Source organism: Gambusia affinis, linkage group LG19 (assembly GCF_019740435.1).
Source record: "Gambusia affinis linkage group LG19, SWU_Gaff_1.0, whole genome shotgun sequence".
Taxonomy (NCBI): domain Eukaryota; kingdom Metazoa; phylum Chordata; class Actinopteri; order Cyprinodontiformes; family Poeciliidae; genus Gambusia; species Gambusia affinis.
The window spans coordinates 4274348-4287846 of record NC_057886.1 but is presented as its reverse complement, the minus strand read 5'-3'; the positions used below and the strand labels follow the sequence as shown (position 1 = coordinate 4287846).

At 43.2% G+C, this 13499-nt stretch overlaps 2 protein-coding genes across 2 annotated transcripts in view; both read right to left on the bottom strand.

Annotated features, from left to right (window-relative positions):
* Nucleotides 1-10563, bottom strand: part of pkn1b (protein kinase N1b) — a 44558-nt gene extending 33995 nt beyond the window's left edge. The window contains exon 1 of the mRNA XM_044100447.1: nucleotides 10046-10563. Coding sequence (XP_043956382.1) covers nucleotides 10046-10072 — 27 coding nt within the window. The 5' untranslated portion in view covers nucleotides 10073-10563. The remainder of the gene's footprint in view (nucleotides 1-10045) is intronic.
* Nucleotides 10564-12168: 1605 nt separating this feature from the next.
* Nucleotides 12169-13134, bottom strand: LOC122822068 (G-protein coupled receptor 183-like). The gene has a single exon (XM_044100444.1). The coding sequence runs from the start codon at nucleotides 13132-13134 to the stop codon at nucleotides 12169-12171; it is 966 nt and encodes a 321-aa protein (XP_043956379.1).
* Nucleotides 13135-13499: the final 365 nt, after the last annotated feature.

Here is a 13499-nt window from a genome sequence, read left to right as displayed (position 1 = left end):
TAATCACATAATAAATTAAAATGAGCTTAGCTTGATGATTTCCTTCCTGATAACTCATATTTTTTGAAGAGCATTTTCTTAAAGATACTTCATAATTCATTTTATCCATGATTTTGATTGTACGTGGTTTATGTTCACTTTTTATGAATTGTTCTTGGTTGTCATGTTTTATTTTGGATATTTAAACATCTTCCAGTTGCAGTGTTAATGCTTTTGTTTACTTATTTTTATTTATTTATTTTATTATTATTTTTTCCAAAATGAAAGCTTATAGGTCTTTGAGAGAGCAAACTTCCATTTTTATGTCTTTATCAATATATGACTTGAATACAACAATTTCATCGTTTATCACGATTAATATGTGGGACAATTTATTGTCCAGCAAAATTTATTATCGCAACAGGCCTAGTTGTTCATTTAACATTTAAATTTGTATAGAAGTGAATACCTCTATAAATTTTTTTATCTTATTTGTCCTTCCTTCAGCTGTCTCTGGTTTGAAAGCTGCTGTTATGTGACTGACAGAGGCAGATCCAGTCAGCATGCTGCAGAGTGTTTTCCCTCATTGAGGCTTTGTGCTGTCTTATGCCCCGGACTCCACAACAGACCGCCTGTTTGCTGCAGGAGCGATCACAAAGGACAAAGTCGGGAGCGCAAACATGCAGCCGCTCACCGAGGCCTCTTGAGAAAATAGTCTTTCACAAAAGGCACCATTCATGTCTGCCCGCTCCTCCTCCAGCTGTGGAGCGGACGCCGGTCGCCGCGTGCTCGCACACAAGCGGCAGACTGATGTGCAGTCGGAGGGCGTTGGAGGTGGTCCTCAAGACCCTGGCTCTCACCGGTTCGACTCGCCTCACGACGCCTCCGCATCCTCTGGGCCGGCAGCATGAGCGCAAAGCGGCGCTGCACGTTGTAAAACGGCAAAAGGAGATTTGGCGACAGAGTTTATCTGGAATATGAGGGATTTGGGGGGATTAACGGGGCAGCGGACACACATTCCAAGGTAGATTGTGTAAGCTGTTAACTCATTCGCTGAGAGAAGTAAGATGGCTTTTTTTTATATAAAGGAGGGTTGAAAAGGTCGCAGAACATGGATTTATTAACACCTTTAACCAATTCTTCTGACTTTAAGGTCCGTCATTCACTAAAGCTCAGTAACATTCGCCACTGTGACTCCGTTCTACAGGGATTTGCTAAAGTGCTCATATTTCACATTTTCTTCCATTGCAACCACAAATTTCTCTCTAATTCGTTGGGATTTGACGCCACAGCCCAACGCAGCACCGAATGGCTCAGAGTCATGACGTGGAAAAAAGATGCAAAACGGCTCTCAAACAATTTACGAATAAAAATACTTGTGATGTTCACACCTGTTTTGCCCCCTTTATTCTGATGCTCCTAATGAAGTCCAATGTCAGCTTGCTAATAGTCAACATGTGTAAAATTTAATCTTATTCAAACTCATCCAGGATCTTGTTCTCCATCCATTTCTCATGACCGTTGGTGAGGTCAGAATGTAGATGGAGTAGAAAATCGAGAACTTTACTTGTTGACTCAATTCTTCCTTCACCACAGCGGACCAGAACAGGGCCCACATTACTGCAGACAAAAGCCCCAATCACTCGTGAACAAGACACCGAGAAACTTCAGCTCCTTTTGAGTTGAAGGCAAAGACTGAACCCCCAACACAGAGGGGGACAGTCCACCTTCCACTACATCTGTGAATAATGTAAATAAAGTCTGCCAGTGTGTAATTTAACCTGCAGAGAACATTAATAATCAATGAAGACCAAGAAACACAGCAGAGAGGTCAGGGATGAGGTTGTAGGGAAGTTTAAATCAGGATTAGATTAGCTTTGAAGCAGTTAGTCATCAACTCATAATTTACGACGGCCTGGATGGACAGGCCAGACATGGAGAGCATTAATCAGAGAAGTGGCCAAGAGATCCAGTGTTAACTCTGGAGGAGCTGCAGAGATCCCTAACTCAGGCGGGGGGTCTCTACCGTTAGATTAACTTTTGGTTTTGCGCTCCACATATACAACCGTTGTGGAAGAGTGTCAAGAAGAAAGTTATTGTTGAACGGGGGGCAAACAAAGTGTCGCAATTTCACACTTATCTGTCACAAGTCATGTACGGACGTGCAACAAAATGCTCTAACCGGATAAGAGACCTTTCGGCCTACGTGCAACGTATGGATGAAAATGGGCACTAGAGCGCTCTCCAAACACACCGTCGGTGGTAGCAGCTTTCCTTGAACTGAGCTACATTTGTTAGCGGCAGAGAAAGAGTGCAGACTGGGCGAGAGAGTCTGTAGTGGGAAGGTTCAGATCAAAACCTGCTTGTGTTGGGGTGCTGTGGTGGCGTAGGGGGTCAAGCCCAACCCACATCAGGAGGTCTTAGTCCTCGACGTGGCTGTTGCAGGTTCAATGCCCGGCCTCGTGACCTTTGCTGCATGTTTTCCTCTCTCTCATTACCTACTTTCCTGTCCTAACACTTTCAATGAAAGGCCACTAGAGCCCAAAAGAACCTCAAAAAAAAAAAAACTAAAACAAACGTGTTTGTATTCAAATTAGAGAGGCACCAATCCGATGTTAATATCTGTATCGGCCCCAATATTGAAAAAATTCTAGATCGGCCATCAGTGACAATGTGGGCAGATCTATTCAGTCCAGTTCTATGCCTATGATGTCAGACTTTATTATTTAATTTACATTATGTTTTGAATTCCTAATTGCACTTTCTGAACCATTTGAAAGAAGGTCTGTTTAAGTTTAGTTTTCATGTTTGGCCAAGGTAGTCAACCTATTGTTTTCGTCAGTTTCAGTTTCTTTATTTACTTATCTTCCGGTTCCTTTACTGTTCTTCTTATTGCAATGTCTCGTACTTTATGTTGGTCCAGCTTATAAAACTCCAATGAAACACATTCAAGTTTGTGGCAAGTAATTGATAACGGGTATCAATTATTTCACTAAGCATTGTAAGCAGCAATTAGCCATTGATCCTGGTCCTTCAGTGTCTTTCTGACATTGGTTTCTTCTTCCATCTTTGCAGCAGAGAGAGGCTGTCTGGGCTGGTCAGCTGAACAGAACTGGACCTGATGAATGGAGCCATTACACTGAAACCCAGATAGACCTGGGGGGGCCAATCACATGTGACATTTTTCAGGTCAAAACTTTTCCTGACTCAACTTTCCAGGGTTCTCGGCCCTTCAGTCTGAAACGTATAACACTTTATCTCACCTAAACTTTATGACAGATAGTTCCAGAGTGGACATGTAAGGACAGAAGGAAGGAAGTGAGAAAGGAGTATAGGCCGCACAAAGAAGAGATGGACTGAAGGAAGAAAGGAGTAAGATGAAAGAAGGAGTAAAGCGAGGACACAGAAGAAAGACAGGAAGGAAACGAGAATTAAAGGGGCGTTGAGGTTCCGACCTCGGCATCCTACCTTTCCTGTCTCTACTGTTGGAAAATGGAAAAAGGCCACCAGCACCAGAGAAAAACCAATTATGTAAAAAAGGAGGAAAGAAAGAAAGGATTAATGAAGAAAAGAAAGGAAGGACAAAAGGAAGAACGGAAGGATCGTAGCAAGGCCACATAAAGAACGAAAAGAAAGAAAGTAGTAAGGAAATGAATAAGCTAGGACTTAAGGAAAGAAGGGAGGACGTAAGGGAGGAAAGACAGAAATGAAATAAGGAAGGAAAGAAAGGAATGCAGCAAGAAGAAAGGAATAAAGCAAAGAAACAGCACAGGGAAGGAAGGAAGGACATGAGGAATGAAGAAAGCAAGGAAAAAGGCAAATACACAAATCAGGCAACAGAGACAGAAAAGTAGGAAGAAAATGATTTTAAAAAGAAATGAAGAAACGAGGCAGAAAGGAGCAAATGAAGGACATATGAGAAGAAAAAACATGACAAAGAAAGAAAGGCAGAAACTAAGGACTCGACATCTAGACCAGGGATCTTCAAATTCAGGTCTCCTGGAACTTTTAAATGCATTTCTGCTTCAACACACCTGTGTCCAAAAATGAAGAAATCAGCAGGACTCTGGAGAACTGGACTGCATAAGGAGGAGGTAAATGAGCAGAGATGCATCTAAAAGTTGCAGGACTCCAAGAGCTGGAGTTGAGGGCAGCTGATATAAGCTGTAGATTGTGGAACAAAATTGTGAAATGAAACATTTTTCCCACCCTCTTATTTTTCTTATCTACAGACAGACACTAAAATCAAATCCCAGACTGTTCCAGATTGTCTTTGGCATTCCCAGTGTTAGCATTAGCATTAGACATCTTGAATGCGCCAAGACCGAAGTAGACAAATCAGCTTGTCCTGCAGACGAGGTCCACCAACACGTCCACTGGCAGGCATGGACAACGGTCATAAGCTCGTCTCCCGGGGTCTCTGGGAGACAGACAGATTGGTGCATCCAAATGATAATCCTGAACTTGGGCAGCAGGCGGTGGGTGGGTTGTTTAAGCGTGAGCCTGGGGAGGGTGGCCGCGAGCCCTAATGCCACCCGTCTCAGAGACGGAGTGGAAGTCCACGGTCTTTTAATCCTATTATCTGTAGCAGCAGCAGCTGGAGACAGCAGCATGTATATTCCGACACACGTGACCAGAGACCATCAGCCCGGCCAGGTTGCCTCTCCACTCTCTGTGAGAATCAATAAAAAAGTCATTTGGGCGCTCCTCCTTCTCAAAACACACAGAGGAGAGGCATCAGCAGCTCGCCTACGGGGCCTCTTCCAGACATCGTCTGCAGGCAACCGGCAGGATAAAGAATTCATGAGAGGATGGCCGCGGAGAGCGCAGGGCTTCCTCAAAGGGTGCGTGGAATCGGCTCAAAGCCCAGAGCCTCGCGGGTCGCCGGGGCTTTACATCCTGATGGAGAGGCCGGGCCAAAACATAAACAAGCCGCGAATCGATAAGACGCGAGAGAGTGCCGACGAGATGGCAGAGATACCCGGGCTCTCCAGCTGCTTTTTACGCGGATAGTCTCTGGGATAAGAGGGTTTTAACAGATGGAGAGGGGGGGTGGTGGAAGGAAGAGGAAGAGAACTGGGTCATTTCAGACATTAGTTGATGATGTGTTGAGGAAAAATAGGTGGAAGAGAGCGCACAATGGAGCAGGTGCAATCATGACAACGAGGCGTCCAGGGCCAGTCTGACAGCTCCAGTCCATCGTCGTTATGGAGGTGGCCCCTGATCTCAATCAGCCCGTCTCCTGGGCCTGTAGAGACGATGACCGCAAGAGGACAAATTCATCATTTCAAGCGCAATCTGCTCAATTTCAGCTCAGGCCACCAACAAATTATTTTTTTACAGATTCAGTCCAAGACAAAGCAGATCAATCCTACAGCAGAGTGTCTTGGACTCTGTTCCTGTCCCGCAGGTTTTAGTCGTTTCCCGGCTCTAGCATACCTGATCGAAAGAAATGATTTACCTGAACGCTGTGCCACTACGTTCTGCAACTTGGACTGGGTGTGTTGAAGCAGGGATTGTCTAAAATCCAGTGGAAACCCTTGTATTTCCACAAACACATTTTTAGTTCGAGAAAGAATAGCTTGGATGACAAACCGGGACAAGACAAGAACAAGAAATAGGTGGAAAAGACTCAAAGAAATGAACCAGGGGATACGAGTGTGGTGAACTCAGTGCAAGGGTCAGTTAGCAATTTTCAGACATGCCCCATACGTTTTAAGTCCATTGAAGCTTTCTGCATTTTGTCAAAGTACAAATGGGGGGGGGCGGGCACAGGTTAAGTTTCGGAGAAAGGCAATTGGACGATACTATAATGAGAAACTGATCTCATCCACTGATCTTATCTACCGCCGCAAAGGTCTGAATATCAGCCTCTGTCCCCTTTTGCTCTGCCTTGAGAGATTTGTGACACCCGGTCACATCTGTAGGTACACGGTTACGTGTCGTCACCCCACTGTTGACAACTAAGCAACTTCTTCACCATATTTTGCCACTTTTCAGAAAGAAAAAAAAACTGGTTTTGGCCAAAATCGTAAAGATCGTCGATTGGCCAACAAACTGTAATTGGTGCAGCCGACAAACACCAGCCAATAGGATGATGTTTGTCCATGCAGGAGCACCATTTATTTCCCTTGCGGCTGATTGGCCGAACCCCCAAAAGCAGAGACTGAAGACTGTAAAGGTTAACTTCTGTGGTAGTGCCAAGGCAGTTTCCACTGTGCATATTAATGCTTATTAAGGTATATTTAATGTGTGAACTATTCAAATAAGCATCTATAAGTGTTGTTAGAGGGGGGTTAAGTATTTGCTGATCTAAGCTAATCTTAGTACCTGAATCCTGTCATTTCATAGGGTCTCAAAAGTTCTATTTTAGTCTCATTTGTGACTTTTGGTGGCAGTCAGATGTGGTTTTTTGGGGTGCGAGAATAACAAGGGACTGAACGCAAACGCATGCCACAACTTTCCTGTCTATAACTGCACAAACAACATCTAATTTTCCTTCCACTTTCACATTTATGCACTACTTAGTGCAGCTCTACCACATGTCAGTAAAATGAAGAAAAGAAAGTTGCCGTTGCAGCATTAAAGAAATGGTCCGAGGTTATGAATACATTTTGGAAAACACTAGATCTATAAGTCTGTCACACGGCATATTCCAAGATGTGAGCCCTGCTGACTGAAAACATTCGCATTCAGTGGAAATTAAACCCAAGCTGAGAATAACACGGTTGTGGAGTATATCCCGCTCGAAGGCTCCCTGCAGCCCACATCAGCTGTTAGCGTTCCTCCACATGCCCACATGGGCAGCGCAGCTTTCCGGGAAACACAGAAATCACCTTCTCCATTCAGGGAAGAATCGCTCTGTCACTCAAACTGATCCTGGAACAGTCTGAGGCGGTGGGGGACTACTCGACAGCTCTCTTTTATTTTTACATCTTGCATCTTCACACCGGGTGCCTGGCGGTTTGCAGCACTAGAGTGCAAAAAAGACCAAACGCATGCAGGCTAACGTGAGCCAACAGAAACCGGAAGTATGAGGTACGGTTTTGCGGTTGTGATATTTTTTTGCCTTCTCAGAGGCGGCCGGGGGTCCGAGGTCTCTGGAGCGCCTCGCTGCCGTGAATTTTTCAACATTCACCTCCTCCAGTGACACCAGCGTAACCGGAAGCCTTAAACCAGACACCAGCAAGCTCCACGCGACTCCACCTGAGGGTGACCGCTGCGTCTCACACGGGTCAGTTCAACCGAACCGATCTGCCCCCAGAGGGACGGTGGAAGTCAACGCGGTTGGCTTAACTGTGACTATTTCTGTCTGCGGGACACGTCTGTGATGGAGCAGGACTGCTGAGGAGTCACAATCAGAATGTGAACTCAGCAGTTTGGGTTTTTTTTTCCTCCTCCAAGAAATTTCCTCATTTAAAGACTCTTCGCCAGTGACTGTCTGTGTGCGCTGATGACACCATGATTCGGAATTCATTGGGCGTGCGCCAAAAAAAAAGAAAGAAAAAAAAACCCAAAAACGTTCTGATTGCTGTAGTTTTGGGTAATTGGCTGATGGTTACATACATATTTATCTTCAGTCGTATAGATTATTGTAACGGCGTCTTCACAGGTCTGTCCAACAAATCAATCAAACAGCTGCAGCTGATCCAGAATGCTGCTGCTCCCGTTCTCACTAAAACCAGGAAGATAGAGCACATAACACCAGTTTTAAAGTCTCTCCACTGGCTCCCTGTAGCTCAAAGAATAGACTTTAAAATACTGTTGTTAGTTTATAAATCACTGAATGGTTTAGCACCACAATACATTAAAGATCTGCTGCTGTTGTATCAACCTTCCAGAACTCTCAGGTTCTGGTTCTGGTTCTGCTCTGCGTCCCCAGAACCAAAACCAAACGAGGAGAAGCAGCATTTAGCATCTATGCACCAAAAATCTGGAACAAACTTCCAGAAAACTGTAAAACAGCTGAAACACTGACTTCCTTTAAATCTCAACTAAAAACCCACTTGTTTAGAGTTGTATTCGAAACGTAATCAATTGCAAATTTATTGACGGAATCTGACTTGATGTTGTTTTTATTGTTGATTCTATGTTGCATTGTGTTTTGTGTTTGATTTGATGTAAAGCACATTGAAATGCCTTGCTGCTGAAATGTGCTATACAAATAAAGTTTGGTTTGATTTGATTTGATGAGAAACTGATCTTATCTACCTTAACAACAGTGACGTGCGGTCAGGAGAGGCAGGTGAGGCAGTGCCTCACCAGCCATCATGGAAAGAAAGAAAATATATAATCATAAAGTAATTTAAATTGTTATATTCATCCGGTGGTTTGTACTAAAAAATATTTATTTTTCATGTAGCTTCACCAATTTCGATTTTTATTTGTTCAAAATCGCTGAATTTTCTTATTTTCCCATTCAAATGCTTGGAAGCGATGCCGGTGAGGCAGCAGCGAGCTCTGCCTCACCTTGGATTGCGCAACCCCTGGCTCTGCGCTGGCTGCTAAGCGGAGAGAGCATGTTGCTGTACGGCGTCAATAAAATGGTTTAAACACATTTAATATGTGAACTTATTTCCAATAATTTAGCTTATCTATATAATGTACAGTGCTTTTGTCACCAACTGTGTTTGTGTAACGTGTTTCGTGTAATGAGCGATTACAAACGGCAGAGAACAGGTTCGAGGTGAGGCAGGCAGTTATTTGGCAGAGGGCGCTCAAGATCCCAGATTCGTCTTGTTCCTCTCAACTGCTTATCCAGCGAGCTTATTGACGACAAGTCTGGATTAGAGATAGTTGATTTTTTTTGTTATCCCGACTTCATGGATTATTTTATTTTGTGTTTTGAAATGTGTGTTTTGTGAGCTACAGTTTGTATGTGTAAGGATGCAGAAGTGAAACATAACCTGTAAACTGCTGTCAATCTATGCATCTATTTGCCAAACTGATTCTGATGACGTCAGTGCCTCACCAGCTATGAACCTCACCGCACGTCACTGCTTAACAAAGGTGTGAAAATCAGCCACCGCCCCCTTCAGCTCTGTTGTTGAGAGAAGACTGACTGACAGATTGAGAAATTAACAAAAGTCACCTCAGCATAGCAACTTTGTCACTAGATTTAATGGGTCTGGGCAATAAATCAAATTAAGTGCTCTGTTTCCAAAAACTTAATTTGTGGAAAATCTATTCTATTGGGATTTTATGTGGCCGACCGACATAAACTGGAGCAGAACTGTAAAAAGTTTTTTAAAAGAAGATAATGTCTCAGCTCCCCGGACACTGAGCTGTTAGCGTAGCTGCTAGCGACAGTCTTCAGTCAGAGGCCTCTTCAAATTCAATGTGAGACTAACTGCTACTGAAGGTCCTTCCTTGCCCCACAGCATCACTATACACAAAGATTCTTTGAAGATAGTTGGATGATTAAATTTACAACATCTAGTTTCCCTTTGGGACAAAAAAAGTATTTTTTAAATTGAACTGAATTGAAGATAAGGGCATGATATACATTTATATTCATCCACAGGCAATGCAAAATTTTTGGCTTACTTACTCGTTCTGTTCTATGTTTGTGTCCATTGATAAATAAATGAATAAATAAAATGACATGGATTGACACCATACTGAGACATGGTGGCTGTAGCATCATGCTGTGGGGGAGATCAAGAGTTAGTTGGAAGATGGAGTGGGCTAAATATATGGTAATCATGGAAGAAAATCAAATCACAATGAAAACACCCACAGACTGAAACACAACGGGAGGCAGCATCATGGTGGGGCTGTGTTTCTCCAACAGACACAGGAAGATCCAGATTGTAAAAGTTTGGCAAAGAGGATCATCTTCAAGCAGGACAACAACCATAACCTTACAGCAAAAACTACAGATAAAAAGGATTAGATCAATGTGATGTGGGTTTTGGAAACCAGAGATTAATTTTAATTTTACATAATATTACATTGACTTTTGTGGCTTTTACCGTCAATATGTTGGAAAAGTTTAAAGAGCAACAACTTTTAAAAGGCACTTCAAGTATATGAGAGCAGCCTTAAAAAAAGTTGAAAAACTAACCTGTAGCTCGTTGTTGTTGGCCATCATGAGCTCCAGCTATCAGATGACTTCAATGATCTTTAGCTCAGGTTATGGCCGTCGGATCATAGTAGAAATTTTCCGCTCAAGTCCGTCAATATTAGAATAAAAATAGTTTAAATAAGTAGCAAGTCCCGGTGAGTGTTTAGATCCAGAACCTTTGGAGCGCGGCGGCAGGTTGAGCAGAGGGGGCGAGGGCACCATCACCTCCAAGCGGCAGGACGTCAACTCTTGAACGGGGGGCTCCGCATCACGCAGTCCGGTAGTGTAGGTAGTGGAGGGACCGAGGGCTGCCTGCGGGGCTTCCAGCTCATCGTCGGAGAGGACAGGAGCCGGAACCCCGCCGGGACTCACCGGGACTCTCCACGCTGCGGTTACCTGGAGCCATGTTATTCCCCCCCGCCGGAGGCGGTGCGTTACTGCTCGGCTCTGCGGTGAGCTGGGAGCCAGAGGCTGATGCTGCAAGGGAGTAGGCGCACGAGGGAGGGATTAAACCACCAGAATGTACAAGCACAATTTCCGGAATGGACCTTCAGAATAAAAGTCGCACAGCTAGTGAGCTGTTGTACTTCAGATGTCGATTTCGAATTAGAGTAAATGAAATAAATCTATAAAATAATAAACAACAACTCGTCTAAAAACGTATTTTCTCCCATTATCCTTCAACCCAAGTGTGACTTGACTTTACTTGACTTTGTTTTGGTATGATTTTATTTGTTTTACTACTTTGTTATGTATTGTTTTGTTTTGTTTTTAATTCAGCTACTCTGTCCCGTCCTTAGCTTTGTCACTTTGTTTTGATGTTTTCTTTTATCTTGTTTTTATCTTATCTCTGGTGTTCATCACTTTGTTTTAGTGTTGGCTGGCGCTAAATCGCTTTATAAATAAAACTAATGATGATGGTTTTATTTTGAATTTCACGCAGTTTGCTTATGTTGTGATCCCAGGCTTCCTCGCGCAGCTTGATGCAGACGGAAATCCTCACTGCGGCAACCGAGCGCCCCCTGCTGCCACTTGTTGATCACCTTAATAGCTCGGCAGTGTGTGCGTGTGTGTGTGTGTGTGTGTGTGTGTGTGTGTGTGTGTGTGTGTGTGTGTGTGCGTGCGTGCGTGCGTGTGCGTGTGCGTGTGTGTGTGTGTGTGTGTGTGTGTGTGTGTGTGTCTCTGATGTCAAAATGAAAACAGCATTAAAAGAAAAAGTCGGCGAAAGCTGGTGCGTGGAGTCCATCACTGTTTGATTAAAGCAGCATTTTAGACCAGAACCGGCCCCAATGCATAAGCAAACTCGGCCCCTGAGAAGAGCGGGATGAATGTAGAACTCTAAATTTCACTTTTATTTTTCAAGAAGAAATTTACTTTTAAACATTCAATTGAGAGCATCACTGTGGATGCTATAAAAACAAAGCAATATTTCACTAACTAAACACATTAACACTTTCTCAATGGAAAGCGAAGAAATAAAAGACAGATTAATCACAAAATCGCAATTATATATAACCAACTAAACTAATTATGTATAGTTTATACTATACGTGATTTTTGCTATAAAAAAAATCCAACAAAAATGTACATCTGTAAAGATATTGATTAACTTTGTTTGTATTTTGTCATTGCAGGTTTGCTCTTTTCTGTCTGTTGTAATTTGAAGAAGATGAACTTACCTGTATTTGTTTTTGTGCTTTATTTTTCGAAGGTAGTTGAGAAAACTAGGTGACTTTCTGAGACAACAATGTCCTCCTGCACGATACTGAACTTTCAAATATGCTCCTTCGTCTCTTTTGATATTCCATATTTAATGAATTAAGAAAAACTTACCAAATGCCCTGAATACAGCCAATTCAACTCAAAACGTGTCAGATTTATTGGCATCAACTCAGGGTTTTCTTTTTTCATGTATTTTATTTTTGTACACAAGATGGCGCCAAACTCAAACAGTTGACTTCTCTTTGAACGTCATCACATGGCAATATATTTAATGTCATTGTGAAGATGTTACACTTTCTATCTAAAACGGCAAACATGGTTATCATAGCATTTCTATCTAGACCTATTAAAGAATGCTCTCCAATCTCTTTCATGACATGCTGTTCTGTTGTCACATAAATCTAAGCAGATGGTTTTGGTTCAGAGACTTCTTTGTCTGTTTCTGTGCTGATGCAGGAAGTACATTTCTTAATAAAAGCTTCTGGTAGGAAAGGAACCTTCTCCAGACGGGACAGGTAGACAAGTGGTTGGATAGTGCTGCTGATGTTGAGAAAAGCATAGCCGACGGGCTGCACATAGCAACGAAATACATCAGGGGTGTAATGGTCTTCAAATGGGAACAGTGCAACGAGAGGCAGATAGTTGAACACAATGATACAGAGGATGGAGAGCACCATCTTGAATGCCTTCTTCTTCATGGGGTGCATTTCATCTTTCCCAACGCCACGGGATTTCTTCAGGACCCATAGGATGCTTGCGTTGCACACCACCATCCAGGTGAAAGCTGCAAGGATCTCACCAGTGAACACCTTCTCGAAGTTGGGGAGACCGCCCACCATCTTGGCGGCAGAATAGGCAAAGGTGAGGCAGAGCACCAACAGGGTGAGACTTAACCTGTACTTGATGGACTTTAGCTGTCCAAACATGATCGGAAAGACCACCGCCACAAATCGATCTAAGCAGATACAAGAGAGAAACAAGGGGCCACTGGTGTCTTTCACTCCAAAGGAAAACTTAATTGCTAACCACACCTCTTTGCTTTGCCAGAGGTAAAGATTTAAGAAGCTGAGGGGCGTCATGCTGCCAAAGTAGGCATCCATGAAGGCCAAGCAGCCCAGGAACAGGTCTGAAGTGGACGGTTCTTTGCGATTGTGGATGAGAATTGCAATAACAAGGAGGTTGGCAGGTATTCCTACGATTACGTTGATAGTTTGAAAGGTAAGGTCAAACAGAATTGCCTCGATGTACATATCACAGCCATCAAACACACTGAAAGGTTTGAAAGAGGCGTTGATATAAACTGTGGCATTGTAAGGGAGTTGAGCAGGAACAGAGGTTGAGTTAAGTGGCAAGGTGTATCTCTCCATGTTTACCAGCAAAATCAAGTACCCTAAAAGGAAGAACAAGAGAAAAGGCATGATTGTCTTCCGACTTATACAGTGACAGAGGAAAAGAATGATATTTCCCAGAGTTGGCTTGAAGATTTGTTCAATTTTCTAAGCCTTTTCCAACTAAGTAAAACTCCAAACTGTCTTTTCAGACACAATGTTCTTTAGTAGCCCCCTTGGGTTGTGATCTCTGAGAAGTTGAATCTCTGCAGGAACAAAGTCCCTGCAGAGAGGCAGCTGTCAGACACTAAAAACATGTTACAAACACCAACAGGACCTCTCCTCCGGCTATTATCTTGTTATTGTGTCTGTGTGGGCTCTCCTCCGGGAAACCTGAGTCCCTG